Raw genomic sequence first — 27432 nt, 5'->3', positions numbered from 1 at the left:
TATAGAAGTATCAAATCACTATTTGGACACCAGGAACTAACACAGTGTTGAAGGTCGATTATAGTTCACCCAACAAAGAAAAAGATAAGGTTTTTGGTTACCAGAGGTGAGGAGTGGTGAGAGGGGGAAATGGATGAAGATGGTCAAAAGGTACAAACTTCCAGTTATAAGATAAATTTAAGTACCAGGGATGTAATGTACAATATAATGTAATTAGCACTGCTGTATATTATAGATGAAAGTTGTTAACAAAGTAAATCCTGGCAGTTTCCTGATGGCCTGCTAGTTAGTAGGATCCCAAGCTTTCACTGCTATGGCCCATATTCAATTCCTGGTCGGGGAACTGAGATTCCATAAGCTTCAGCACAGCATAAATAAATTAATAAATAAATTAAATAAAACTTAAAGAGTTCTCATCATAAGGAAAAAAATTTTTTTTATTTTTTTAATCTATATGAGATGACATATGTACTACAAATTTATCAGAATAATCATTTCATGGTATATGTAAGTCAAATCATTATGCTGTATTTAAACTTGTACAGTGCTGTATGTCAATTATATCTCAATAAAACTGGAAAAAATTAAAGTACATTACATATTTTTAAAAATAAATGAAAAAACCTAATGTTATACTAGACTATCTTAGAATATATTCTCTCAGTACATAAGCACTAACAGAACTATAAATTTTTAATTCGGAACAAATATAAACATAGTTAAAAAATTAATGTGCTTTGATGTTCTTTGAAAAAAACATCTATCAGAGGGTAATGATAACATTCTTGTTTTTCTTGTGGAAAATAAATCAAACATTTAGAAAGCTCTGATGTGGTTTTTTTTAATTGGTCACTCATCTTTGGAGACTTAATTAAGATTAAGAAAAAAACTCCCTCTTGAGATATATCATTTTTGCTCAACTTTGAACATATGATTAGCTTGCACAGTAATTTGTAAATCAGTTAGCGTCCCACATATCTTAGGAATAAACTACTTCAAAGAATAAACAGATTTTCTAGATTAACAAGAAAGAACAAATTAACTTAGTGTCTTAAGAATATGATACTTTCGATATGCACAAGGAATTAAATTTGAAGACTTTCTAAATTTTTATCCTAAAAATTATCATCAATAATCTAGCTTATTTTAAATTTACCCAAACAGATTTCTAAGTGTCAATACCAACTCAACAATCTCAATTATTATAAAGTAATTGTTTTGGGAATTACCAGGTTTCACTTTTACCTATAAAACGTGCAGGCTGATTTACCCTGCTGCTGAGGCAGACCAGACCACAATGACGTACATGAGACCCAGATGTAAAAGCAAGTATCTATGAAGGGCAGGCAGTTAATCAGAGATGAATGAAGCAGGATGGACTGGGAGCAAGGATGACCTGGACAGATCATACCCAATCTATAGGCACAACCAATACTCAGGATGGTGGCCCCAAAGCTGCTACATCTCCCCATTCTTACAGAAACCAGAAATCTGGATTCTGATATAAAACATCTTCATTTTTAACTATTAGCAACTAATTTCAAACTGGTAAAATATAGTTTTAAACAAAACTGTGGGCTGCCAGCTTGTGGCCCCTGTGTTCTTCTCAAACACCTACAGTCTTCCCTGCTTCACTTTCTCATGTTTTCATTCCCATCACCTTTTTCTCCTGAATATTCAAGCCTAAAGAATACAGAAAAGGTTAAGACATGGAATAAGGAAACAAGATGTTATTAAAGGATACAAAGTTGTAATCAGAAGATGAATAAATGCTGGAGATGTAATGCACAGCACTGTGATATAGTCAACAATATTATATTACATACTTCAAACTTGCTAACATACTACATCTTAAAACTTCTCAGCACAGAAAGGAAATGATAATTAGGTGACAACAGCTAACGACTACCAGGGATAATCATACTGAGTATATAAATGTATCAAATCAACAGGCTGTATACCTTAAACTTACATAATATTGTACACCGACCAAATGTATCTCAATTTACGTAAAAAAGGAGCTGTGTGCATGCTAAGTCACTTCAGTTGTGCATGACTAACTCTTTGAGACCCTATGGACTGCAGCCTACCAGTCTCCCGTCCCTGAGATTCTCTAGGCAAGAATACTGGAATGGGTTGCCATGCCCTTCTCCAAAGAATCATCCCAACCCAGAGATCAAACCCATGTCTCTTATGTCTCCTGCATTGGCAGGTGGGCCCTTTACCACTAGTACCACCTGGGAATCCCAAAAAAGGAGCTAGAAAATACTAATGCTCAGGCATCCTGTTACTAAGCTTGAAGTAAACATACTTCTTTATGGTCCAACTCTCACATCCATACGTGACTACTGGAAAAGCCATAGCTTTGACTATACTTAGCTTTATCAGCCAAGTAATGTCTCTGCTTTTTAATATGGTGCCTAGGTTGGTCATAGCTTTTCTTCCAAGGAGCAAGAGTCTTTTAATTTCATGGCCGTAGTCACAGTCTGCAGTGATTTTGGAGACCATGAAAGGAAAGTTTGTCACTGTTTCCACTGTTTCCCCATCTATTTGCCATGAAGTGATGGCACCAGATGCCATCATCTTAGTTTTTGGAATGCTGAGTTTTAAGCCAGCTTTTTCACTCTACTCTTTCACTTTCATCAAGAGGCTCTTAAGTTCTTCTCTTTCTGCCATAAGGATGGTGTCATCTGCATATCTGAGGTTATTGATATTTGTCCCAGCAATATGATTCCATCTTGTGCTTCATCCAAGCCCAGCATTTTGCAGGATGTACTCTGCATACATAACTTAAAAAAGCAGGGTGACAATATACAGCCTTGACATACTCCTTTCCCAATTTGGAACCAGTCCATTATTCCATGTCCAGTTCCAACTGCTGCTTCTTGACCTGCATATGGACTTCTTAGGAGGCAGGTCAGGTGGTCTGGTATTCTCATCTCTTTCAGAATTTTCCAGTTTGTTGTGATCCACACAGTCAAAGGCTTTGGCGTAGTCAATAAAGCAGAAGTAGATGTTTTTCTGGAACTCTCTTGCTTTTCTGATGATCCATCGGATGTTGGCAATTTGATCTCTGGTTCCTCTGCCTTTTCTAAAATCAGTTTGAACATCTGGAAGTTCTCAGTTCACATACTGTTGAATCCTAGTTTGGAGAATTTTGAGCATAATTTTGCTAGCCTGTGAGATGAGTGCAGTTGTGTGGTAGTTTGAACATTCATTGGCATTGCCTTTCTTTGGGATTGGAATGAAAACTGACCTTTTCCAGTCCTGTGGCCACTGCTGAGTTTCCCAAATTTGCTGGCATATTGAGTGCAGCACTTTCACAGCATCACCTTTTAGGATTTGAAATAGCTCAACTGGAATTCCATCACTTCCACTAGCTTTGTTCACAGTGATGCTTCCTAAGGCCCACTTGACTGCATTCCAGGATTGGTTCTAGGTGAGTGATCACACCATCGTGGTTATCTGGATCATTAAGATCTTTTTTGTATAGTTTTTCTGTTCATTCTTGCCACCTCTTCTTCACATCTTCTGCTTCTGTTAGGTTCATACCGTTTCTGTCCTTTATTGTGCCCATCTTTGCATGAAATGTTCCCTTGGTATCTCTAATTCACTTGGTATCTAATTTTCTTTTCTGTGACGGACAGACCATAAAGAAAGCTGAGCACCAAAGAATTGATGCTTTTGAACTGTGGTGTTAGAGAAGACTCTTGAGAGTCACTTGGACTGCCAGGAGATCAAGCCAGTCAATCCTAAAGGAGATCAGTTCATTGGCAGGACTGATGCTAAAGCTGAAACTCCAATACTTTGGCCACCTGATGCGAAGAACTGACTCACTGGAAAAGACCCTGAAGCTGGGAAAGATTGAAGGCAGGAGAAGAAGGGGACGACAGAGAATGAGATGTTTGGATGGCATCATCATGGACATGAGCAAGCTTCCGGAACTGGTAATGGACAGAGAAGCCTGAGGTGCTGTAGTCCATGGGGTCGCAAAGGCTCAGACATGAATAAGCAACTGAATTGAAACATACTTCAGCTTAAAAAGTATGAAAACAGAGCTACTCCTGCAGCTTTAATAGCTCCACTTCAACTAGTGACTACATCCACTCCGCAATCAAAAGAATAAGGCTTCTTCAGCAAGCGTGGAGGGTACAGCAAAGAGTCAAGCCCTTGCAGGAGCTTGGGAGCCAAGCGGACTGGAGCCAGAAACCCTGCTCTGCTACCTGATTGTTACCTCCACCTTTTCATCCTTTAAAAGCTAATGATATCATCAACTCCAGAAAGCTGTTATGGGACATAAATAAAATAACAAATATAAAACACCTCATCTCAGTGGATAACCTGCTAATGACCAGTATCTAATAAATGGGTGCTATTTATATTGATGTGGTTTCACACAATCCTTACAACTTTGTACTTTTGAAAGAAAAAAGCACTGGAGAGAGAAAAATTATGTCTCAGGGCCTATCTGTGTCAGTTTATGTATATGTTGTCCCTGCTGTCTTCCTCCCTCAGACACATTAAAAAATTCTCTGTACTTATTTTTATGACCAATGATTTGCAAGTGATTTCCAACTCTTGTCCTCAGGCAGGAATATCCACAGAAGACATAAAAATATAATTAAGATGTTTGGCATCTTTACTATAATGAGGCTCTAACTCTTCCCAGGCAAGCCTTTACCACTGTATCACTATTCAGTTTGCATTTTTCTTAATAAAACAGAGCATAAATTATGATAGCTAAAAGCCACCCACAGAAGTCAAATTGACACCTTTATTTAAAAAAAAAAAACTTCAGTGGCTATTTTGTCGGGCTCTAGTGCTTTAGGCTCAAACTTCCTGCTGCTGCTTAGTCCCTCAGTCATGTCTGACTCTTTTCAACCCCATGGACTATAGTCCACCAAGTTCCTCTGTCCATGGGATTTTTCAGGCAAGAATACTGGAATGGGCTGCCATTTCCTTCTCCAGCATATCTTCATGACCCCGGGATCCAACTCATATCTCCTGGATTGCAGGCAGATTCTTTATCTGCTAAGCCAAAGAGGAAGATTAGAAAAGTGAAAGTGGTTAGACGCTCAGTCATGTCCTACTCTCTGCAACCCCATGGACTGCAGTCCACCAGGAATTCTAACTTCCTAACACAGCTTATTTGGCCCTTCCCAATAGAACCACCATCAACCTCTGCAGCCTCACCTCTCCTTCCTTTCTGCCAAGCTCTCCAAATACACTGTACAGATACAGTATAATCCTGTACATGCTGTTCCTTTTAACAGGGACATACTTTTTACAAAATTTGTAACCTGCAATACCAAACTAGTACAGATCTTTTGAAAGATATTTCATTCATATTTTGTTGTGGAATCCAGAGTCGCAAAACACACCTCGGAAGACGCTCAAGACAGTGGAGTACAGCTTATTACGCCAGCGGGTCCAAGAGGAATCAGTTCCCAACAAGGACCCTGATGTTTCTGAGAGGCCCATTTTTATACCCCACCCCCAAATGACTGGTTACATGTTAGCAACCTCCTTGTTGTATATGACTGAGTTTTATAACAAGTAGGTGCTCAGAGAACAAACAATTAAAGTTAAGGGGGAGGGGGGACAATGGTTATACATCAAGGGGGTATGTCTCCTTGGTTAATCTAACAGGGGCAGCCTGACCTCAACTACAATCTCCATTTGCCATCTTTAAGGAGGGAAGTCTCCAGGAGACCTGGTTTCCATTAGCAACGGTTTCCTCACTCTTGGGCAGAGTTCAGGCCCAGTTTACATCCTATCCTTAAGACGGATGACAGGCCTCAAGATGGAGTCTCTCCTGCTTTCCTCACACTGGCCCCAACATTTAAGATATGCTCTATTTCTAACAAGCAAGATTCTGCTGAGAATTTAAATTGAGTCTACACTTCCCGAACAAAACCAATCTCTAGAACTCTTTGCTGTTGCTGCTGCTAAGTCGTTTCAGTCGTGTCCGACTCTGTGCAACCCCATAGACGGCAGCCCACCAGGCTCCCCCGTCCCTGGGATTCTCCAGGCAAGAACAATGGAGTGGGCTGCCATTTCCTTCTCCAATGCATGAAAGTAAAAAGTGAAAGTGAAAGTGAAGTCGCTCAGTTGTGTCCAACCCTTCGCAACCCCATGGACTTCAGCCTACCAGGCTCCTCCATCCATGGGATTTTCCAGGCAAGAGTACTGGAGTGGGGTGCCATTGCCTTCTCCCTAGAACTCTTTAGGCAGTGACAAGTATAGTCATGTATTTAAATGAATAGTGTTTTAAGTATTAAAAAACGGGCCAAATAATTGTGACGTACTGATCACTCAAACCTAAAAATGCATTTCAATTTTAAAAACTATTATAAGCATAACAGTAAAGAAGTTCACTCAGGCAACTAGTTGAGACCCTAACAGCCTAATGAAATAAAATATAAAGAGCTATAAATTAGTTTATATTTTATTGGTAACACCTAAATATTCTATTTCTAGAACTGTATCCTAACCAATTAAAACAAAATGCATAACATGTCAAGGGAAGAAAAGTCTTTAAAAGGTAGAAAATGTCACCAGAAAAAGCAAAACACAGAAATGTGACAGTGAATTACAATTCTCAAATATTAACTAAATAAAACTGAAAACAAGCTAAAATCCAGTACATTTTTTAAACAGTAGATCAGGTTAGGGGGTAGAGAGGAATGAAAAGGCAGAGCCAAGAGGATTTTTAAGGCAGTGAAAACACTCTGCATGAAACTATAATAGCAGATAAATGTTATTACAAATTTGTCCAAACTTCAAGTATGTACAACGCCAACAGTGAACCCTAATCTAAACTATGGACTTTTAAGTGATAATGATGTGTCACCCGAGTCCATCAATTGTAACAAACGTACCACTCTGGTAGGGGATGTTGATAACTGAGAAGCTATGCATGTGGTGGGGGGATGGAGGGGGCAGAGGCCATATGGGAAAGCTCTGTACCTTCCTCTCAAGTTTGTTATCAATCTAAAAGTGCTTTAAAACACAAAGCCTATAATGGGGCAAGAAGAAATCGATCAGAAACATTATAAAATTTTGCTAACCACAGAAGACTAATTTTTAAACTATTTCAACTAGCAGTTCTGAGTAAACTAAAAACTATATGATAAAGCTAGCATAATTTAGCTCTGGATTTATATTTGAAACATTTTTCTTTCAGCGTTCTAGTAGACCTCTTTGCCACATTTTTAAGTGTTATCATCTAACAACTTTAGACAACTTATTTAAATAAATTGTATTCACATACCCTCTCTTCCAAACAGTCTCTTCTAGATACAAACTACTCACCTTTGTCAAAGGTCTACGGAATATCTACTACACATATACAGTCAGAAAATATAAAAAGACCCTTACACTCAAGATTCTGACTCCGAGGTCTTTTGATTCAGCCCTGGGAAAAGGTCAAATGGTAAAGAAAAGCAACCAGTCTGTCTTTCTGCTCGCCTTCTTGAAATACTTTTCTCTTGGTTGAATCAGTCTTATCTTTCTTTCTTTCTTTTTTTTTTTTTTTTTGTGCTTCACCAGTGTAACTTTTTTCTTTTTTTTTTTAATTTTATTTTTTAACTTTCCAATATTGCATTGGTTTTGCCATTTATCAAAATGAATCCACCACAGGTATACATGTGTTTCCCATCCTGAACCCTCCTCCCTCCCCATACCATCCCTCTGGATCATCCCAGTGCACCAGCCCCAAGCATCCAGTATCGTGCATCGAACCTGGACTGGCGACTCGTTTCATATATGATATTATACATGTTTCAATGCCATTCTCCCAAATCATCCCACCCTCTCCCTCTCCCACAGAGTCCAAAGGACTGTTCTATACATCAGTGTCTCTTTTGCTGTCTCGTATACTGGGTTATTGTTGCCATCTTTCTAAATTCCATATATATGTGTTAGTATACTGTATTGGTATTTTTCTTTCTGGCTTACTTCACTCTGTATAATAGGCTCCAGTTTCTTCAGAAATCTTTCCTGACACCATCCTGCTATTTTCTATTACAGCATCCTACTTCTCTCCTTCATTGCTGTTCTTTTGTGTTTTTTTTCAACCTGTAATTACATATTTGGTTGCTTTTTTACTGGTTTATCATCTGTAACCAACAACAAACTAAACAGTCTATATGGATAAAGCCTCCAACCGTATTAACAGTAATTAGCAAAGTACTCCATACACAATGATTAAATGAAGACATTCATCTCTTACTCCACAGAAGAGTCTGATGTAGAGAGACCAATGTAGAGGTGACAACCTCTACATGAAAAATGGTAACATCATCTGTGGGAAGTGTACGGGATTAGAACAAGAGAATCTAGGTGGCCCAACACTGACACTTTGAATAGAACAGGCAAAGAAGACTAGGATAGAAAAGTCAGATAAATCACAGAGAAATGAAAGAAAGAATGTTTCAAGGATTATTTCAATTGTAGAATTCTCCCAAGAGGTCCAGTAAAAACTGAAAGGCTCCATTAGCTTTCATTCCATTAAGGTTAATGGTGGGACTTCCCTGGTGGTCCAGTGGCTAAGATTACCCACTCACAATGCAGGGAGCCCAGGTTCAACCCCTGGTCAGGGAAATAGATTCTACATGTCACAATTAAGAGTTTGCATGCCACAACTAAAGATAACATATGCCACAACAAAGATCAAAGATTCCTCGTGCTGCAACTAAGACCCTGAATAGCCAAATATAATAAAAATAAATACACATTTCTTAAAGCCTATGTTAACATTACAACAGAAAAGAAAGTTTATTTTAAAAACTGGTACATCTGTATAACATGAGATTCAAGCAAGCAGGGAGAACAGTCCTCACAATCGTGAAAGTACATTCAGTTCAGTTCAGTCACTCAGTCGTGTCCCACTCTTTGTGACCCCATGAATCCAAGCACGCCAGGCCTCCCTGTCGATCACCAGCTCCCGGAGTTTACTCAAACTCATGTCCATGGAGTCGGTGATGTCATCCAGCCATTTCATCCTCTGTCATCCCCTTCTCCTCCTACCCCCCAAATCCCTCCCAGCATCAGGGTCTTTTCCAATGAGTCAACTCTTCGCATGAGGTGGCCAAAGTACTGGAGTTTCAACTTTAGCATCAGTCCTTCCAATGAACACCCAGGACTGATCTTTAGGATGGACTGGTTGGATCTCCTTGCAATCCAAGGAACTCTCCAAGACTCTTCTCCAACACCACAGTTCAAAAGCATCAATTCTTCAGCACTCAGCTTTCTTCACAGTCCAACTCTCACATCCATACATGACCACTGGAAAAACCATAGCCTTTACTAGACGGACCTTTGTTAGCAAAGTAATATTTCTTCTTTTGAATATGCTATCTAGGTTGGTCATAACTTTCCTTCCAAGGAGTAAGCGTCTTTTGATTTCATGGCTGCAATCACCATCTGCCGTGATTTTGGAGCCCAAAAAAGTAAAGTCTGACACGGTTTCCACTCTTTCCCCATCTATTTCCCATGAAGGGATGAGACCAGATGCCATGATCTTAGTTTTCTGAATGTTGAGCTTTAAGCCAACTTTTTCACTCTCCTCTTTCACTTTCATCAAGAGCCTTTTTAGTTCCTCTTCACTTTCTGCCATAACTAAATCGGGCAGACAATGTTAATTGCTGCTTCCCTTGTGGCTCAGAGGTTAAAGCGTCTGCCTCCAATGCGGGAGGCCCGGGTTTGATTCCTGGGTAGGGAAGATCCCCTGGAGAAGGAAACAGTAACCCACTCCAGTATTCTTGCCTGGAGAATCCCATGGACAGAGAAGCCTGGTACCCCGTCACAGTCCACGGGGTCACAAAGAGTCGGACACGACTGAGCGACTTCACTCACATTCACTCAGTTTAATAAACAGTCTCCTCATTAGACTATAAGTGGCCCAGTGAGCTCAGAGACATTTCTATGCATTCCTGCTGCTGCTAAGTCGATTCAGTCGTGTCCGACTCTGTGCAACCCCACAGACGGCAGCCCACCAGGCTCCCCAGTCCCTGGGATTCTCCAGGCAAGAACACTGGAGTGGGTTGCCATTTCCTTCTCCAATGCATGAAAGTGAAAAATGAAAGTGAAGTCGCTCAGTTGTGTCCGACTCTTAGCGACTCCATGGACTGCAGCCCACCAGGCTCCTCCGTCCATGGGATTTTCCAGGCAAGAACAGCGGAGTGCGGTGCCATTGCCTTCTCCGTTATCCATGCCTAGGTTACCAGAAACCTAGCACAGTGCCTGACACACAGCAGGTGCTCAATATATATCTCTAAGTGAATTCAGAATTCGGAATCCAATCTCAACTACTGTAATAGCCACCTTGTCTCTCGCCTCTAATCCGTTTTATGCTTTTGTTTTGTTTTGACCGTGAGATGGCTGTGTCACATAAACATAAGTGTTATTACTGTTATTACGCCTTCCTTCCTCCATCAGACACTTGTTTCTTGACAGCGGAGCTTCTGTCCGCTCATCCCATGACCCGCTAGTGTCTTGCATGAATTAAGAGTAAGTAATCCTGAACCTGGAGAAAAGGCTTCTTACTGAAAGAGCTGTGGCTATTTCACAGTGATTTCAACCTCAACCAGTGGACCCTGCTGCTCCAAGCGCAGAGATGAAGGAGACAATGCTCCCCTGGTCCTCAGTCACAGCAGCCGCCTCCCCGGCAGGGGTCGCTGCAGCGCCCCCGCCCCACCTCCCCGTCGCCCCCCAAGTCCGCCGCTGGCTTCAGTCCCCGCCCTCGCCCCCGCCCGGCGGTCACCTGCAGTGGCTGCACTCGGGCCTCCGCTCCGCCGGCTCCACTGGCAGTTCCCACAGCCCGTCCGCACTGGCCCCATACGCCTCCGCGTCCAAGACGGAGGCCGCTGGCGCTGACCCGCCCACCCGCGGCTCCTCCTCCTCGGGCGTCTGAGACCTCAAGGTCCCAGGCAGCCGCGCGACGGGGTTCCCGGGTGTTCGCGCCTCTTGGTGCTGCTCCATGGCAGGCGCTCAGGGCCGGCCCTCACATCGCTTCACCGCTACCGCCGGGGGGCGCCACAAGCTGAAGAAACCGTCCCGCGCCGCACGACGCCACGCACGCACGCCACGTACGGGGGGCGGGTCTCCGAAGCCCAGGCGGAAGACCCCGCCCCGCCGCGGAGAAGGAATGAGCCCATTGGTTTATGCCCAGTAAAACAGTTCAGCTAGAACCCGGAAGGAAAGTGTGGGTTGTCCTGGGGAGCTACTGAGGTTAGGGAAGTGTCTCTGGGGCGAGTAAAGGAATCTCTTCTGAAAACATCTCAGGTGGCGAAGTTGTACTTTCCTTATTTTTAACTCCTTCAAAAGTGAAAGTAAAGTGGAATTCTGCATATTCCGCTTTAGGATGGCAGTTTAAGAATTATTAGTAGCTGGGTGAGTGCGCACAGTCGCAGCCGCTGACGTACTTGATAGTTTCAGGCCAGCATGGGAAAGTATGCACCAACTGTAAATAGGATTCACTGCTGGTCTGCTTCAGAGGATTTCCTACTCTCGAAGGTCAGGAACCTGTGCCCTGTGACTTGTACTTGGTATTTCCAATAGCAAACATGTATTTTTACGCTAGACACTAAATATTTATTTAAATGAGGTTTTTTTTCTTTCTTTCTTTTTTTTTTTTCCATTGTCCGAGGACCCTAAGCTCAAGAGGCAATAAGAGAGCTGAGATTTCATGGAGAGGAAAGAAAAGCCACAGAAAGATAACTACTTTGCCTAAGGTTTTACAGCTCTGAAAAACAGCAATATAGCCCGCAGGGTTTTTTTAAATTAACATTAACTTCACTTTAGAAAAGAGACTACTTGCCTTATATAGGTGCTGATTCTTCTCACTTATTAATACTTTGTTACTTCTTCCAGCATTCAACGTTTTAAACAAAAAAAAATTTTACCAGTCATATGAATTAAGTTTTGTAATGATAATTATCTTGATTCTTGAGCTACAAAAGAGTAAATATAAAACAAAGTAGATTTATCACTGATAGTAATAGTACTGTATTTCTTAAAATGTTGATCTCACTATGACATTTTTAGTCATCTTAAAATCAAGCTTGTATATAGAATACAGGGCTATTGTTTTCAGCTTTCCTGCATTCTTTTCCCCTGAAAATGGTACCTGTCATTTATTTTGGAGTACTCGAAGGGAGGATAGAAAAAAGCTGAAAAAGCTGTCTGGTGATGAATGTGGGATGGGAGAAAAAACTGGAACTTAATGCCAGTTGGAGTTGGGAGATAATGAAATCCTAGAGACTATACAAAAGGAGGTGAATCAGAAAACAAAGAAATAAGGATGCAATTTAGATTGGAGAACCAACTCTTTAACTACTAAAAGTCTCCTGTGACAACCCTTAAACTCTGATCTCCAGTCTCAAGATGTGAAATGTTCTGGCAAGTCATTTAAGGTCCCTCCAGACACCCAGCTATGAATTATGTGAAAGACGTTAAGTTATAACAAGCCTATTTATATTTGGTTTCCTCTTTTAACATCCAACATGAGATCATTGGTTGTACCTATCAAAGAATTCAAAATCCAACCATTTGTTTCTACTACCTCTGCCCTGATTCAAGCCTGTGTCATCTCTTGCCTAGACTATTACCATAAACACATTTAAGTGGGCCCCTGCTCCATCCTTGCTTCTCTGCAGTTCATTCTCCTAGAGGTTGACCAGAATCAAAGAAAACTCCCATGCAGGTGGGATAGAGCCAGAGTTGAGTGAAGAGAGAGTCATTTTTCCCCTCTGAAAAGCAAGAAATTCGCCCAATGGCCAGTTTATGAACCCTGACCTTAAGAAGCCTGCAAAAAATGTATCACACACCCTGCCAGCTGCTATTTTATGTGAGTTTACCAGTTTGGGACAGACTTCAATACCAAAATAAAAACCATCAGTCACCAAACCTCTGAGAAATACCAAGGCGCTGGGAAGGTAAGCAAAAGTTCCTTTAAGAGATAAAACCAACTTAACAGTGCATCAGTGTTAACAAAATAATCTAAGATGTTAATTTATATTTTATTTATCTCCCAACTCCTAGTAACCAGATCATTATGCTCTTTGTTTCAAGGGAGTCTGAGAGGTTAAAACAGATTAGAGACGACCTCAGTATCAGGCCTGATGTGTGCGCACCTGTGTGCGAGGGATGAGATGGATGTGTCCTTGGGTTAAAAGCAAAGATCGTTAGACTGTTAGAGGGAAGATTTCCCTGAGAAGGGGACAACGGGTTACCAGAATCCCATTCCTAACCCCCAGCGCTCCCGGGTAATGATACCACACCCAGAGGGGAGGAATGAGGGGATGACATCCTGGATGCCTAGAGGAGATGAACCCCAGATTCCAAATTTCCCGGCCTTGTGAAGATTCTGCCGCTGCCACCAAGTTACATGTGACCAAGAACCAGGGACTACGGCGTTTCATTGATAGCAAATGATTACAGAAGGTCCAAGGGGGCCTCCTGGGTATTTTGGCTCATGGTAAGATCCTTGACACCCTTGGGACCTTGAGAGTCACTGGTATGAGAAAGGGCCTCAATAATGTCTAGTAGTAAACATCCTGGAAGCCCAGAAGAATAAGGATTCAATATTGGATAAACAGGGCTTCCCTGGTGGCTCAGCAGTAAAGAATCCACCTGCTAATACAGGAGACATGGGTTTGATCCTTGGGTCGGGAGGAGCCCCTGGAAAAAGAAATGGTAACCCACTCCAGTATTCTTGCCTGGAAAATCCCCTGGAAAGAGGAGCCTGGCTGGCTATAGTCCTTTGAGTCGAAAAGAGTCGGACACACCTTAGCAACTACACGACAGCAGCAACAATTGGATAAACTTTTATTTAAATGAGGCAAAGACAATGGAATTTCCCTGGAGGTACAGTGGCTAAGACTGCGCTCCCAGTGCAGACACCCTAGGTTCGATCTTTGGTGAGGGAACTAGACCTCACATGCCACAGCTAAGAGTTCATAGGTCACAGCTAAAAGCTTCTGCAAACCGAGACATAAGATCCCACGTGCCCCAACTAAGACTGCTGCTGCTGCTAAGTCGCTTCAGTCGTGTCTCGAGTCCAGAGACGGCAGCCCACCAGGCTCCCCCATCCCTGGGATTCTCCAGGCAAGAACACTGGAGTGGGTTGCCATTTCCTTCTCCAACTAAGACTTGGCACAGCCAAATAAACAAAAATATTTTTTATATGATGTAAAAATAGAACATTCCTTACTGTGTTCATTTTCTATTGCTGCTGTAACAAATTACCAAAGTCACTCAGTCACGTCTGACTCTTTGTGACCCCATGGACCGTATAATCCATGGAATTCTCCAGGCCAGAATACTAGAGTGGGTAGCCTTTCCCTTCTCCAGGGGATCTTCCAAACTCAGGAATCAAACCCAGGTCTCCCACATTGCAGGCAGATTCTTTACCAGCTAAGCTACAAGGGAAGCCCAAGAATATTGGAGTGGGTAGCCTATCCCTTCTCCAGCAGATCTTCCCGATCCAGGAATCGAACTGGGGGTCTCCTTAATTGCAGGTAGATTCTTTACCAACTGACATATGAGGGAAGCCCGGCTTAGTGGCTCAATATGTATTTATTTACTTGTAGTTTTTTATGTCAGAAATCTGACACGATCTCACAGGCAAAATGTCAGTAGTGGCAGGCAGCATTCCTTTGGAGGCTTTAAGGCAGAATCTGTTACCTTGCTTATCATTCGGCTTATTGGCAAAATTCAGTTCTTAGTGGTTATCATTCTCTGGCTGAATATCAGCTGAGAGCTGTTCCCAGCTTCTACAGGTCGCCCATGTTGACTTGTAGGGGAAACAAACTGTTACATTTACTAAACGTTTTAAGGTTTGTGGGGTCCCACAGCAGACCACCCGAAAGTGTGCCTCAATGGCATACCAATTATTTTGAAGTGAACTTCAGTTACTTAAGGCATGGCCAGTGCAAGAGGGACACCCTCACCCTTCCTTCTGTCCCCCTGAAAGCAGAATATGTACCTCTCATGTAAAAGGTACACTCCCCACATGGAAAGGTAAAAGGACATACTTCTCACCAAAGACTGAGAATTCAGGCCTAGAAGTCTATGTAAACAAACCTTGTTACTTCCTGAATATAATAGCCCAAGCCCAAATTCTATTTAGATTCCTTACTAATTGGGCACCTAAAATCTAAATTTTCTTTCTCCAGTCAATTCCTCACAGATACATTGTTTCTTTGTCAAAAAAAAAAACATTTAAAAACTGCCTGCTTTTGCCACTTTTAAAGGTTCATTTCTGTGGAACCTCCATGCAAATGAATTAAAGTTTGTTCCTTTTTCTCCTGTTAATTATTCTGTGTCAAATTTATCATTAGCCCAGCCACAAGAACTCAAGAGGAGTAGAGGAGGAAATTTCCCCCTCCCCAAAAGCTGGTAGTCCCCCTAAAAGGAAGTTCCTTTGCCAACCTGAATGGTAAGCAAGGAAATGGACTTTGCCTTAGAAACTATTCAAAAAAAATTTTAATAATAAATCTAAATTTGCCTATTCTTATTTTGGTTAAATGGATAACTGAGCATTGTTTCACAGAGACCTATTTGGGCAAACATTTTAAGACATTTTTTATATTTTGACAAACTTCCCCAGTGACTCAGATGGTAAAGAATTTGCCTGCAATGCAGAAAACACAGGTGCAATCCCTGGGTTAGGAAGATCCCCTGGAGAAACGAATGGTGACCCAGTCCAGTATTCTTGGATGGAGAATTCCATGGACAGAGAAGCTTGGTGGGCTACAGTCCATGGAGTTGCAAAGAGTCAGACACAAATGAATGAGTTTCACTTTCACTTTTTCACTTTCCCAAAAATCAAATTCCAAATGAAGGCTTTTTGACTTTAACTTTGGAATATGAAATATTTAAAGGCCCATGAAATATCTCAAAAATGTGTTCTCTCTCCTTATAAAAAGAGAAATTAAGCTAATTAGGTATGCTGCTGCTGCTGAGTTGCTTCAGTCGTTTCCGACTCTGTGCAACCCTATAGACGGCAGCCCACCAGGCTCCCCTGTCCCTGGGATTCTCCAGGCAAGAACACTGGAGTGGGTTGCCATTTCCTTCTCCAATGCATGAAAGTGAAAAATGAAAGTGAAGTTGCTCAGTCGGGTCCGACTCTTAGCGACCCCATGGACTGCAGCCCACCAGGCTCCTTTGTCCATGGGATTTTCCAGGCAAGAGTACTGGAGTGGGGTGCCATTGTCTTCTCTGAATTAGGTATACTTGATATGTTAAATTACATGGGAAGGGTTGTCAAATAAAAAGTAACATTAAGCCTTCTTTATATTGTGTCCATAGAGATATGAATTATAAGTGTTCCAAAAATTATGTGAAATTTCTGGAAGTTGTATGTGTTCTGACATGAAGTATTGTCTGTCATCAAAACTGAGGCTCATACTAAAGGGACTGAACCCCAATATCAGGGAAATGACCTGATTGTCACTCAGAGGCATGAATACCAGAATCTGTGTAGATTTTGACACATGTGAATGAATTCAATTCTGCTTCTGGAAAAAAAAAATTGACTGCTTATTGCCAGACTTTTGTCATATTAATATCCTTCGACCATAGAAATGGTCTGCTCCTGAATCAGAGAAAGTAAGATGGGTAAGCAACAGCTATTAAAAAAAAAAAAAAAAAGAGTTCCGTGATGGGAAACCCAAGACAGCCAGTTAATTTTTCCCAGTTCAGTTCAGTCGCTCAGTTGTGTCCTACTCTTTGTGACCCCATGAATCGCAGCACACCAGGCCTCCCTGTCCATCACTAACTCCCGGAGTTCACTGAAACACATCCATCGAGTTGGTGATGCCATCCAGCCATCTCATCCTCTGTCGTCCCCTTCTCCTCCTGCCCCCAATCCCTCCCAGCATCAGAGTCTTTTCCAATGAGTCAACTCTTCGCACGAGGTGGCCAAAGTACTGGAGTTTCAGCTTTAGCATCGTTCCTTCCAAAGAACACCCAGGACTGATCTCCTTTAGGATGGACTGATTGGATCTCCTTGCAGTCCAAGGGACTCTCAAGAGTCTTATCCAATACCACAGTCCAAAAGCATCATCTCTGGTGCTCAGCTTTCTTCACAGTCCATACATGACCACTCTCACATCCGTACATGACCACTGGAAAAACCATAGCCTTGACTAGATGGACCTTTGTTGGCAAAGTAATGTCTCTGTTTTGAACATGCTCTCTAGGTTGGTCATAACTTTCCTTCCAAGGAGTAAGCATCTTTTAATTTCATGGCTGCAATCACCATCTGCAGTGATTTTGGAGCCCAAAAAATAAAGTCTGACACTGTTTCCACTGTTTCCCCATCTATTTCCCATGAAGTGATGGGACCAGATGCCATGAACTTAGTTTTCTGAATGTTGAGCTTTAAGCCAACTTTTTTACTCTCCTCTTTCATTTTCATCAAGAGGCTTTTTAGTTCCTCTTCACTTTCTGCCATTCACACGGACCACAGCCTTGTCTAACTCAATGAAACTAAGCCATGCCCTGTGGGGCCACCCAAGACAGGCGGGTCATGGTGGAGAGGTCTGACAGAGTGTGATCCACTGGAGAAGGGAATGGCAAACCACTTCAGTATTCTTGCCTTGAGAACCCCATGAACAATATGAAAAGGCAAAATGATAGGATACTGAAAGAGGAACTCCCCAGGTCAGTAGGTGCCCAATGTGCTACTGGAGATCAGTGGAGAAATAACTCCAGAAAGAATGAAGGGATGGAGCCAAAGCAAAAACAATACCCAGTTGTGGATGTGACTGGTGATAGAAGCAATTTTTCCCAGCTCCCTGGCAAACCTCATTTTTGTTTTTCTTGCATTCCTCACTCACAATTCGCTTAATATGACTCAAATTGTAAATAGACATTGGTAGGAAGATTTCTATCAAACTGCAAAAACAGGGACTTCCCTGGAGTCCGGTGGTTAAGACTGCACTTCCACTGCAGGGGGCACAAGTTCAGTCTCTGGTTGAGGAACTAAGATCCTGCATGCTGTTCAGTGGGCCCCCCCCAAAAAATAAATAATAATGATAAAGTTGTATAAATAGTGTGTGATAACTTACAAAAATCATTTTTTTAAAAAATACGAATAAAACTGCAAAACAGTACCAGCAATGTCTGGCAGGTCAGGTCCGTAACCCTGGGAAAAAACTATTCTTGTCCCCAGAGACCTCAGACCTCCTTTCTCCGGACCCTTGGAACACCTAAAACTGGACTTCATTCAACTGCCACTTAGTATGGGTTATAAATATGTTCTTGTTATCAATATATGTATGTTTTCCCCATAGGTTGAGACCTTCCCTTACCACAAGGCTGATGCCCTGATATTGGCAAAGAGACAGTTTTAAAAAATGTGTTTTCCTCTTGGGGTTTTCTGCAATCTCCAGTGATCAAGATACCCAGTTCACTGGGCAAATCATATAAGCCTTTAGAAAAACCTTACAAACTTCTTGGAATTATCACTGTCCCTGTCACTCTCAATTATCCAGCAAGGACAACAGAACTAGTGGAAAAACTGAACTCAAAGAAGAACAAGAATTAATTATATGGGATTGAATGAACTAATGAATATGGTTATAGTTTTTATGACTTTTTGTCTAAAATATACTCGTGTTCAGTCATGGCCAGCTATTTGCAACTCTATGGACTATAGCCTGCCAGGCTCCTCTGTCCACAGGATTTTTCAGACAAGAATACTGGAGTGGGTTGCCGTTTACTACACCAGGGGATCTTCCTGATGCAGGGAATAAACCCACATGTCATGTGTCTCCTGCATTAGCAGGTAGAATCTTTGCCACTGTGCCACTTGGCAAGGCGGTCTAAAATATGACTAATTTTTAAACCTTTTGTTTTCCAGATACAAGGAAGTTTTATAAAAATTTGGTAAATTATACCTTTGTAAGCAGAATTGAAACATTTACCTTTTTCTACCTGATCCCTCCAGAATTCAGAAACTCTCAAGGAGTATCCTTATTTTTTGGTAATATAGTTATTTACATAAGTTCAATAAGAATCTGTTCACCTTAAAACAGAACACAATTGGAGACACTGATTACTTTACCAAGGCTTTGAGTAGAATGGTCTTTTCTTTTATGGCTGCACCTTGAGGCTTGCAGGATCTCAGTTCCCCAACTTGGGATCAAACCCCAGAGCCTGGCAGTGAGAGCTTGGAGTCCTAACCACTGGACTACCAGAGAACTCCCAAGAATGGTCATATGTGAAACAGACCCTTGTAGACTCAGATATGACCAGACAGCTTAAAGGAACTAAGATTGACTTTATGGAACCAATAAAGCTCCTCATAAAAACAGCCTAATATTAATACCTGGTTTACAGCTATCCCAGCAGCCTTACCAGGTGAGTAAGGAGGGTCACATTCTGGCAGGTACAGGAAATGCAGGATATTGAGGGGACCTCAGGAAGGGAGGAATTTACCCAAATCTATAGGTGTTACAGTAAAGTTTGATAAGTCTTTGGTGTGGCTTCCTGGCCTCAAAAGGCATTTAAAAGTTCAATCTGGAGATAGATTCCTTGTAAAAATTCAAGCAAAATAGGTTTAAAGGATCCTACATGGTTAGTCCAGAGAAGGCGATGGCACCCCACTCCAGTACTCTTGCCTGGAAAATCCATGGACGGAGGAGCCTGGTGGGCTGCAGTCCATGGTGTCGCAACTGAGCAGCTTCCCTTTCACTTTCCACTTTCATGCATTGGAGAAGGAAATGGCAACCCACTCCAGTGTTCTTGCCTGGAGAATCCCAGGGACGGCGGAGCCTGGTGGGCTGCCGTCTATGGGGTCGCACAGAGTCGGACATGACTGAAGTGACTTAGCAGCAGCAGCACATGGTTAGTCACTATTTTTGCTATACTTATATAAACACTCAGTTCAAGTTTATTAACTAGACATAATTTGCAAACAAATTCGTCTTAATTTGGCTACCTTAGTAGAAATTAGGGTGATTTTAGAGAGAAAATTGTTTCTCAATAATAATTCATACATATAGGTATCAGATTTTATTGCTATTAACTTTCCTTGAGGTTTTGTAATTTACCTAAAAACTAGACTGAATTTTTAGAGTTTCCTCCAGTATTTGACTACAACTAAACTAACTTTTCCAATTTCCTCCCATCATTTAGACTTGGAATCACTGAAACCTAAAAGTATTCCTGGAGCCCTGCAAACCAAAGCTAAACAACTTGACATAAAGTTCAGAGAAATCGCCACAACAGCTTATGCTTAAATAATCCTTGTGCCTGTTGCTATATGAGTCACTCATAAAGTTTACCTGAACACCCAATCACATCATCAGAGATGTTTCAAACTGCAGAAGATGTTTGGACATTGATAATCTAGAAGTCCTCTTGACTGACTGCCCTCTGGACTCAAAAACTGGTTTATAATCTGCTCCAATTTTTAACCTTTATTTTTCTTTTGTTTCCATAGAAATGCCACTTATTAAATACCTGACTCTCTGCACCATAGACCTAGTGTTGGGAGCCCATCTGCCGAGCTGCCTTCTGAAATGAGATGCATGCATGCATGCTAAGTCGCTTGAGTCATGTCCGACTCTGTGCGACCCCATGGACAGCAGCCCACCAGGCTCCTCTGCCCATGGGATTCTCCAGGCAAGAATACTGGAGTGGATTGCCATGTCCTTCTGCAGAAATGAGATACAATTATTGAAAAAGATCTGTCCTTTTCTCAGGACTAAGAAACTGATTCAGTGAAATAGAAGACTCTGTGAACCTGCTCTCTCTCTCCATGGTCATCAGTTCTGCTTTGAGTATGTGAAACTTCCAGGCAAGTTTCAGAGGAGGGAATTGTTGGGGCCCAGAGAAAACTGCCCAAATTGTGCCTCAATGGTGTATTGTTTCGAATTAAAGTTACTTAAGAAACAGCCAATACAAGAGGACACTCTGACCCTCCTTCATGTCTCCCTGGAAGCAGGAAATCCATCACTCAGATGAAAGGTATACTCCCTGCATCTGGAGAGAGAAGGAAACCTTGTTGCCAAAAATAGTGAATTCCAGCCTTTAAACCCATATAAACAAACATCCTTGCTTCTTTAATTCACTACCTCAAGCCGAAACTCCATTTAAATTTTTCACTAACTGGACACCCCAAACCTGAGTTTCATTGTCCTGTGAATTCCTCACAAATTTATTGTTCTTTCATTTAACAAATATAAAAAACCACCTGCTTTGGCCACTTACCATATCTCATTTCTATGGGACCTCTATGCACATGAATTGAAAGTATTTCTTTTTCCCTGTTAATCTGTCTTTTGTCAATTTTATTGTTAGTCCAGACACAAAAATTCAGGAAGGGTAAACGGGAAAAAATATACATATATACAATGGAATATTACTCAGCCATTAAAAAGAATGAAATTATGCCGTTTGCAGTGACATGGATGGATATTGAAAGTGTCATATTGAGTGAAATAAGTCAGACAAAGGAGAAATATTGTATGTCATCCCTTATATGGGGAATATAAAAAGAAATGATACAAACAAACTTACAAAACAGAGACTCATAGACTTAGAAAATGAACTTATGGTTGCCAGGGGGAAGGGATAGTTAGGGAGTTTGGGAAGGTCATATACATGTTGCTATATTCAAAATGGATAACCAACAGGAACCTACTGTATAGCAAGCACATGGAACTCTACTCAATGTTATGTGCCAGTCTGGATGGGAGGGGGATTTGGGGGAGAACAGATACATGTATATGTATGACTGAGTCCCTTCGCTGTTCACCTGAAACTACCACAACATTGTTAACCATCTAAACCCTAATACAAATTGAAAAGTTTTTTAAAAAATCACCAGGGACCAAAAGATTAAAGACTCAGGAAGAAACTTTGACCTTCCCCTTAAGTGCCTAAAAGGATGTAGGTGGTAGATGACCTTTTCTAGTTACAGATAACTATGGAATAAACTAAATGCAGTAGACAGAGCAGATCCCAGTAAAGTCTGTTTGTTAAAATTTCCCTGGGTCCCATTGATCTGCATGGCCTAGCAAACATTTGTATATCAAACATTTGCTTTGTTGCTGTTGTTGGGTCTCTCAGTCCTGTCTGACTTTTTGTGATCCCATGAACTGCACCACCACACCACACAAGGCATCCATGTCCTGGGATTCCATCTCCTGGACTTTGTTCAAACTCATGTCCATCGAATCAGCCATGCCATCCGACGATCTCATCCTCTGTCTTCTCCTCCTGCCTTCAATCTATCCCAGCATCAGGGTTTTTTCCAGTGAATCAGCTCTTTGCATCAGGTGGCCAAAGTATTGGAGCTTCAGCTTCAGCTTCACCATCAATCCTTCCAATGATATGCAGGGTTGATTTCCTTTAGAGTTGACTTGATGTTCAAGGAACTCTCAAGTCTTCTCTACCACCACAATTCAAAAGCATCAGTTCTTCAGTGCTCAGCCTTCATTATGGTCCAGCTCTCACATACACGACTACTGGAAAAACCATAGCTTTGACTATTCAGATTTCTGCTTTTCTACCTAGAAGGTGATTGCCTTCCTCCCCTTTGAAGTCCTAAACCACTACTTCAGCATCCTCCATTGTGTTTAGCTGAAAATGGTACTTAAGTTTAGGGTTTCAGCCATTTTGGCAAGTTACTCAGTTTTCCTGAGTCTCTCTCATGTGTACATGTTATTAAAGTTTTATTTGATTTTCTCCTGTCAAGGTGCTGAAGAAGAACCACTTATATTAGCCAGAAGAACATAGAAGAAAAGAGGAAACCCTCTTCTTCCCAGGTGGCTCAGTGAAAGAATCCGAAGGTGAAAGACTCAATGGACATGAGTTTGAGTAAACTCCAGGAGTTGGTGATTGACAGGGAGGCCTGGCGTGCTGGATTCATGGGGTCGCAAAGAGTTGGACACGACTGAGCGACTGAACTGAATTGAATAGCTTTGAGCTGCGGGGCATCTTGATCTAACAAGTTATCTGTTGGCAATTCCTCATTTGAGCCAGTAACTAAAAGGCATAGGCCCCAACACTAGGTATCCTTTTAATTCTTTCTGTGTTTTGAATTGAAGTATAGAGGGAAATATGAACTTTGCTTAAAAGTTATGCAAAGTTTAAAGATTATAGAAGCTTGTTGGCAGTTATATTTTGTTCTCCATTCAGGTATCCCTGTGGGAAAATGCTATAAAAGTAATGATTAAGTGATTTTTCATGTTCAGAGTTGAAGTTCCAAAACCAGTGTACAGAGTCACAATCCTTGAGCAGAGGAGGGGTACAGGTTTTACTCATCTTCTTTACCCAAAACAACAAACCTGGCTGTGAGCTCTTGTAGTAACCTGCTAGGACCTTGAGCTCAAGAAAGAACCGTGCCTTTCATCACCTATCCTTGACGTAGTGAGTGAGCCCATCCATTAACGAGGAGCTTCAAAATGGTGCTAGAATTCATCCTGAGGTGAAAATGAGACAGGAAGAGAGCAGGGCACAACCTTTAAAAGAATGACATGGCTCTAGGGTACAACAATAAGCTGGTTAGAACCAACTAGGTCCAAGATGGTGGACAAGTCAACTTCTACTAGACCTTGAGCCCCAGTATACGCTTATTGTAATACATCAACATGCTAAATGACATACCCACAGGCCTATGTGAATCACTATGCTATACACCTGAAACTTACATAATATTGTAAATAAACTATATTCCAATTTAAAAAATTTAAAAGACTTCAAGTCCTTAGAAAGCACGCATACAAACACACACAAATTCCTTTCTGTGTTCCATTATCTCTGCATGGTCCAGCAAACATATAGGGGATTATTGATGATCCCCCATATGATTGATAATATGATTATTATTGATAATTGATTGATAATAATGTCATCAGTTCAAATAGGAAAGACTGGAGTAATGAACATGTTTGGGTAAAGATGTATGCCAAAGCAGGGTGCCAGGAATTCTATTCTGTCCATGCCATGTTTCAAGTACCAGTGTTGAAATTAATATAGAAATATCAAGCATGTGGTTGGATATAAGAATCTGGACTATTAAGGGCAAGACAGGGATAGAAACATTAAATGCACTTTTTTTTCTTCCAGTTTTATTGAGATATAATTGACATATAGCACTGTGTAAGTTTAAGGTATAATGATCTGACTTATATCGTGAAATGATTATGACAATAAGTTTACTGAACATTCATCATCTCACATAGATATAAAATTAAACAAATAGAAAAAAATTATTGTCTTGTGATGAGAACTCTTAAGATACACTGTCTTAACAGCTGTCACATGACATACAGCAATATTAATTATATTTATCATGTTATTTGATTTGATTTAAAAAAAATAAAACAGAGATCAACTATATGCTCAAAATACCAGGGGATTGTCTGATTTGAGACGGGGCAGCAAATAAAACAAGCTATTACTGTGCTATATACTTTTACTACAGTCAGCTCCATAGATCTTTTCCAGTCCCTTTGATTGTATTATATATTTTCAAGAGACCTGGAACATGAAGGTGACCACTGATGCTTGTATATGTTTTCAGTTTATTGTTCATGGGAATAGGACTGTAGTGAAAAGAATGGAGAAAACATAAACAGGGGGAAATCTGGTATTTCTCAAAACAAGTGTAAATCATTGAAATAACATATATATGATTTAACAGAACTATAATTCTAAAATAAATATCTCTTAAATTTCTTTATAATATCACCCTCCAAATTCCTGCAAAGAGAACATGATACAGCCCTGCCACTGACATATCTTTTTGTACAGTTTCACATAGAACAGCATTATATTGAGTTCCATGCTGAAGCAGATTACACTATAGCAAAGCCCTGGTGTTATTTGTGAAATTATAATTTTCATTTTACAGCACTTTACAATTTATGAAGTCTTCTTACCAACATTATTTCATTTTGTTTTTCCTTACAGCCTTACAGAGTAAATAAGATATTTATTATTTAACAGATAAGGGAAAATGGCAGCCTCTGAAAATGAAATGGTTTGTCTAAAATGGCTATTTTAAGTGACAAGATTGTGTTCAAAAGCCAGATTTTCTAACTCTAGTGCTGTTTCTTTCTGTGATATCATAAAACTTCTTTATTTTTTTCCACACTGTTCAGTAGATATTTATTAATAGTTTCCCAAATTTCATAATAAACGAAATAGTGAAATGAATGCTTTGAAACCACAAAATTATATAAGACAGAGCTAAGATTAGAATTTATATTAACTAATCCATTATACATGCATTGATGATTCAGCTAGAGATGTTTACCACTGTAAATCGTTTCTACTATATAAATATCTTGAGCTAAAATCTATGAGCAAGAAAATATCTGGCATAAATTCCCTTAAGAATGCTTATAATTCAATTTCTGACAATTTTTACTATATTTTTATAAGTTTTCAAAGAGATAATTCATGTTTTTAAAACTTTGCAGAAGGAAGTTTAAAAATTACAAAATTGCTTAAGCAGATGTGGCTATTGCCAAAAAAAAAAAAAAAGAGGAAGTTTAAAGAAAAATTAAATACACAAATAATATTTTAGAATACTTGAGTGGATTCATTGTGGCAGTCACATATGGTAAATCTAATGCTTTACATACATTTTAAGACACATTATACACAAAGCCCCTATTCAGTGAAAATACCATTATATGAGCATATGACGGATGATATTTTGTTCTTTATCTTAGAAGAGATGTGAGTGCAGATTAAGACTGGCCCAAAAAATCACGAGTTGAAATTTTTTCCTCTAAGTATTGTTTATCATCTTTAGATTTTAATCTCTTTTTTTTGTACAACATCATTATCATGCATTCAAATAATAGTTTTTGCTTACAAACTCCAGAATTAGAATTCAATATGGTAATATCAGTTGACAATAATTAATTTTGGCCTGAGACATATAGTCTCAATGACTTGTTACTTGCCCTGGAAGTACTCCTATACTAAAAATACATACATTGACTCCCAACTATTACATAAAACAGGCCAATAGTTGAAGACCAAAAAAAAACCTCATACTCTTCTATACATATATTTAGCCATACTGAAATTAGTCAAAGACAAATATAATCTGATGATGTGAGACATCAGTGGTGTGCATAATCCAAAATAGTCCATAGTCTTCAAAAAGAAATTTAAGACATGCATTTTAGTAAATATGAATATTTGACATCCTAAGAATTCCGAACTTCTAAAAAAGATTGTTATACTATGTATACTGAACATCTTAACTAGACAGGAGTTAGGTTTTATATTCTGGTTCTTAACTACAATATTTTCAAACCAAAAATCAAGATCAATTATCTGAAATACTGGAGAAGAAGTAGAGAAAAGCGAACCCTCTTGCACTGTTGGTGAGAATGTAAATTGATACAGCCACTATGGAGAACAGTATGGAGATTTCTTAAGAAACTAGGAATAAAATTACCATATGACCCGGCAATTCCACTCCTGGGCAGATATCCTGAGAAAACCATAGTTGAAAAAGACACATGTACCCCGCTCTTCATTGCAGCACTATTTACAATAGCCACCACATGGAAGCAACCTGAGGAGGGCAACCCATTCCAGTATTTTTGCCTGGAGAACCCCATGGACAGAGAAGCCTGGTGGGCTACAGTCCACAGGGTCACAGAAAGTTAGACACAACTGAAGTGACTTGGCATGCATGCACAGAAGCAACTTAGATGTCTGTCAACAGATGAATAAATAAAGTTTTGGTGCATATATATATATATACATATATATATATATAGTGGAATATTACTCAGCCATAAAAGGAACAAATTTGAATCAATTCTAGTGAGGTGGAAAAGCTAGAGCCTGTTGAAGCAAGTCATATATTAACACACACACACATATGTGTGTGGAATCTAGAAAAATTGTACTGATGAACCTATTTTCAGGTCAGGAATACAGACTCAGACATACAGAACAGACTTACAGACACAGAGAGGGAAGGAGAGGGTGGGATGAACTGAGAGTAGCATTGAAATATAAAAATACATATATTACAATTACCATGTATAAAATAGATAGCTAATGGGAAGTTGCTGTATAGCGCAGGGAGCTCAGCCTGATGCTCTGTGACAATCTAGAGGGGTGGGATGGGGTTGGAGGTGGGAGGGAGGTTTAAGAAGGAGGAGACAAGGGTATACATATGGCTGATTCACAATGATATATGGCAGAAACCAACACAACATTGTAAAGCAATTATCTTCCAATAAAAAATAAATTTTAAAAACAAAGTATATAAAAATTATCCAAAATAGTCTAAAATTGGCCCTGCTCTAGATAACTAATGAAGCCTGTTCAACCCATTTCTAGCTCTTCTCCCAGTTTTCTCCCCACATATCCCCAAGTCCTCTTCCCAGACAGAAACTCTTGATTCCTGCCTGGCCCCATGCTTTGGAAACAGTG

The 27432-nt window shown here is 40.4% G+C and overlaps 1 protein-coding gene and 1 long non-coding RNA gene across 7 annotated transcripts in view; one reads left to right on the top strand and one right to left on the bottom strand.

The window, feature by feature from the left end:
- The window catches only part of DTWD2 (DTW motif tRNA-uridine aminocarboxypropyltransferase 2), a 78387-nt gene extending 67196 nt beyond the window's left edge, over positions 1–11191 (bottom strand). For both annotated transcript variants that reach the window (XM_086410753.1, XM_086410754.1), the window contains exon 1: positions 10766–11191. In XM_086410753.1, coding sequence (XP_086266879.1) covers positions 10766–10983 — 218 coding nt within the window. In that variant the 5' untranslated portion in view covers positions 10984–11191. The remainder of the gene's footprint in view (positions 1–10765) is intronic.
- Positions 11185–21288, top strand: LOC147369029 (uncharacterized). Of its 5 annotated transcripts, none has more exons than XR_015167136.1 (3): positions 11185–11517; positions 12660–12938; positions 20149–21288. It is a non-coding gene; the product is annotated as an uncharacterized LOC147369029 (long non-coding RNA). The 5 variants fall into 5 exon arrangements; XR_015167135.1 differs by having other exon boundaries at positions 11651–12938; positions 20456–21288; XR_015167133.1 differs by having other exon boundaries at positions 11651–12938.
- Positions 21289–27432: the final 6144 nt, after the last annotated feature.

Source organism: Bos grunniens, chromosome 7, assembly GCF_055505025.1.
Source record: "Bos grunniens cultivar Pamir isolate PY7600 chromosome 7, Bosgru_T2T1.0, whole genome shotgun sequence".
NCBI lineage: Eukaryota > Metazoa > Chordata > Mammalia > Artiodactyla > Bovidae > Bos > Bos grunniens.
Note: the sequence above shows the minus strand (reverse complement) of the source record. Positions and strands in the feature narration are given on the sequence as shown.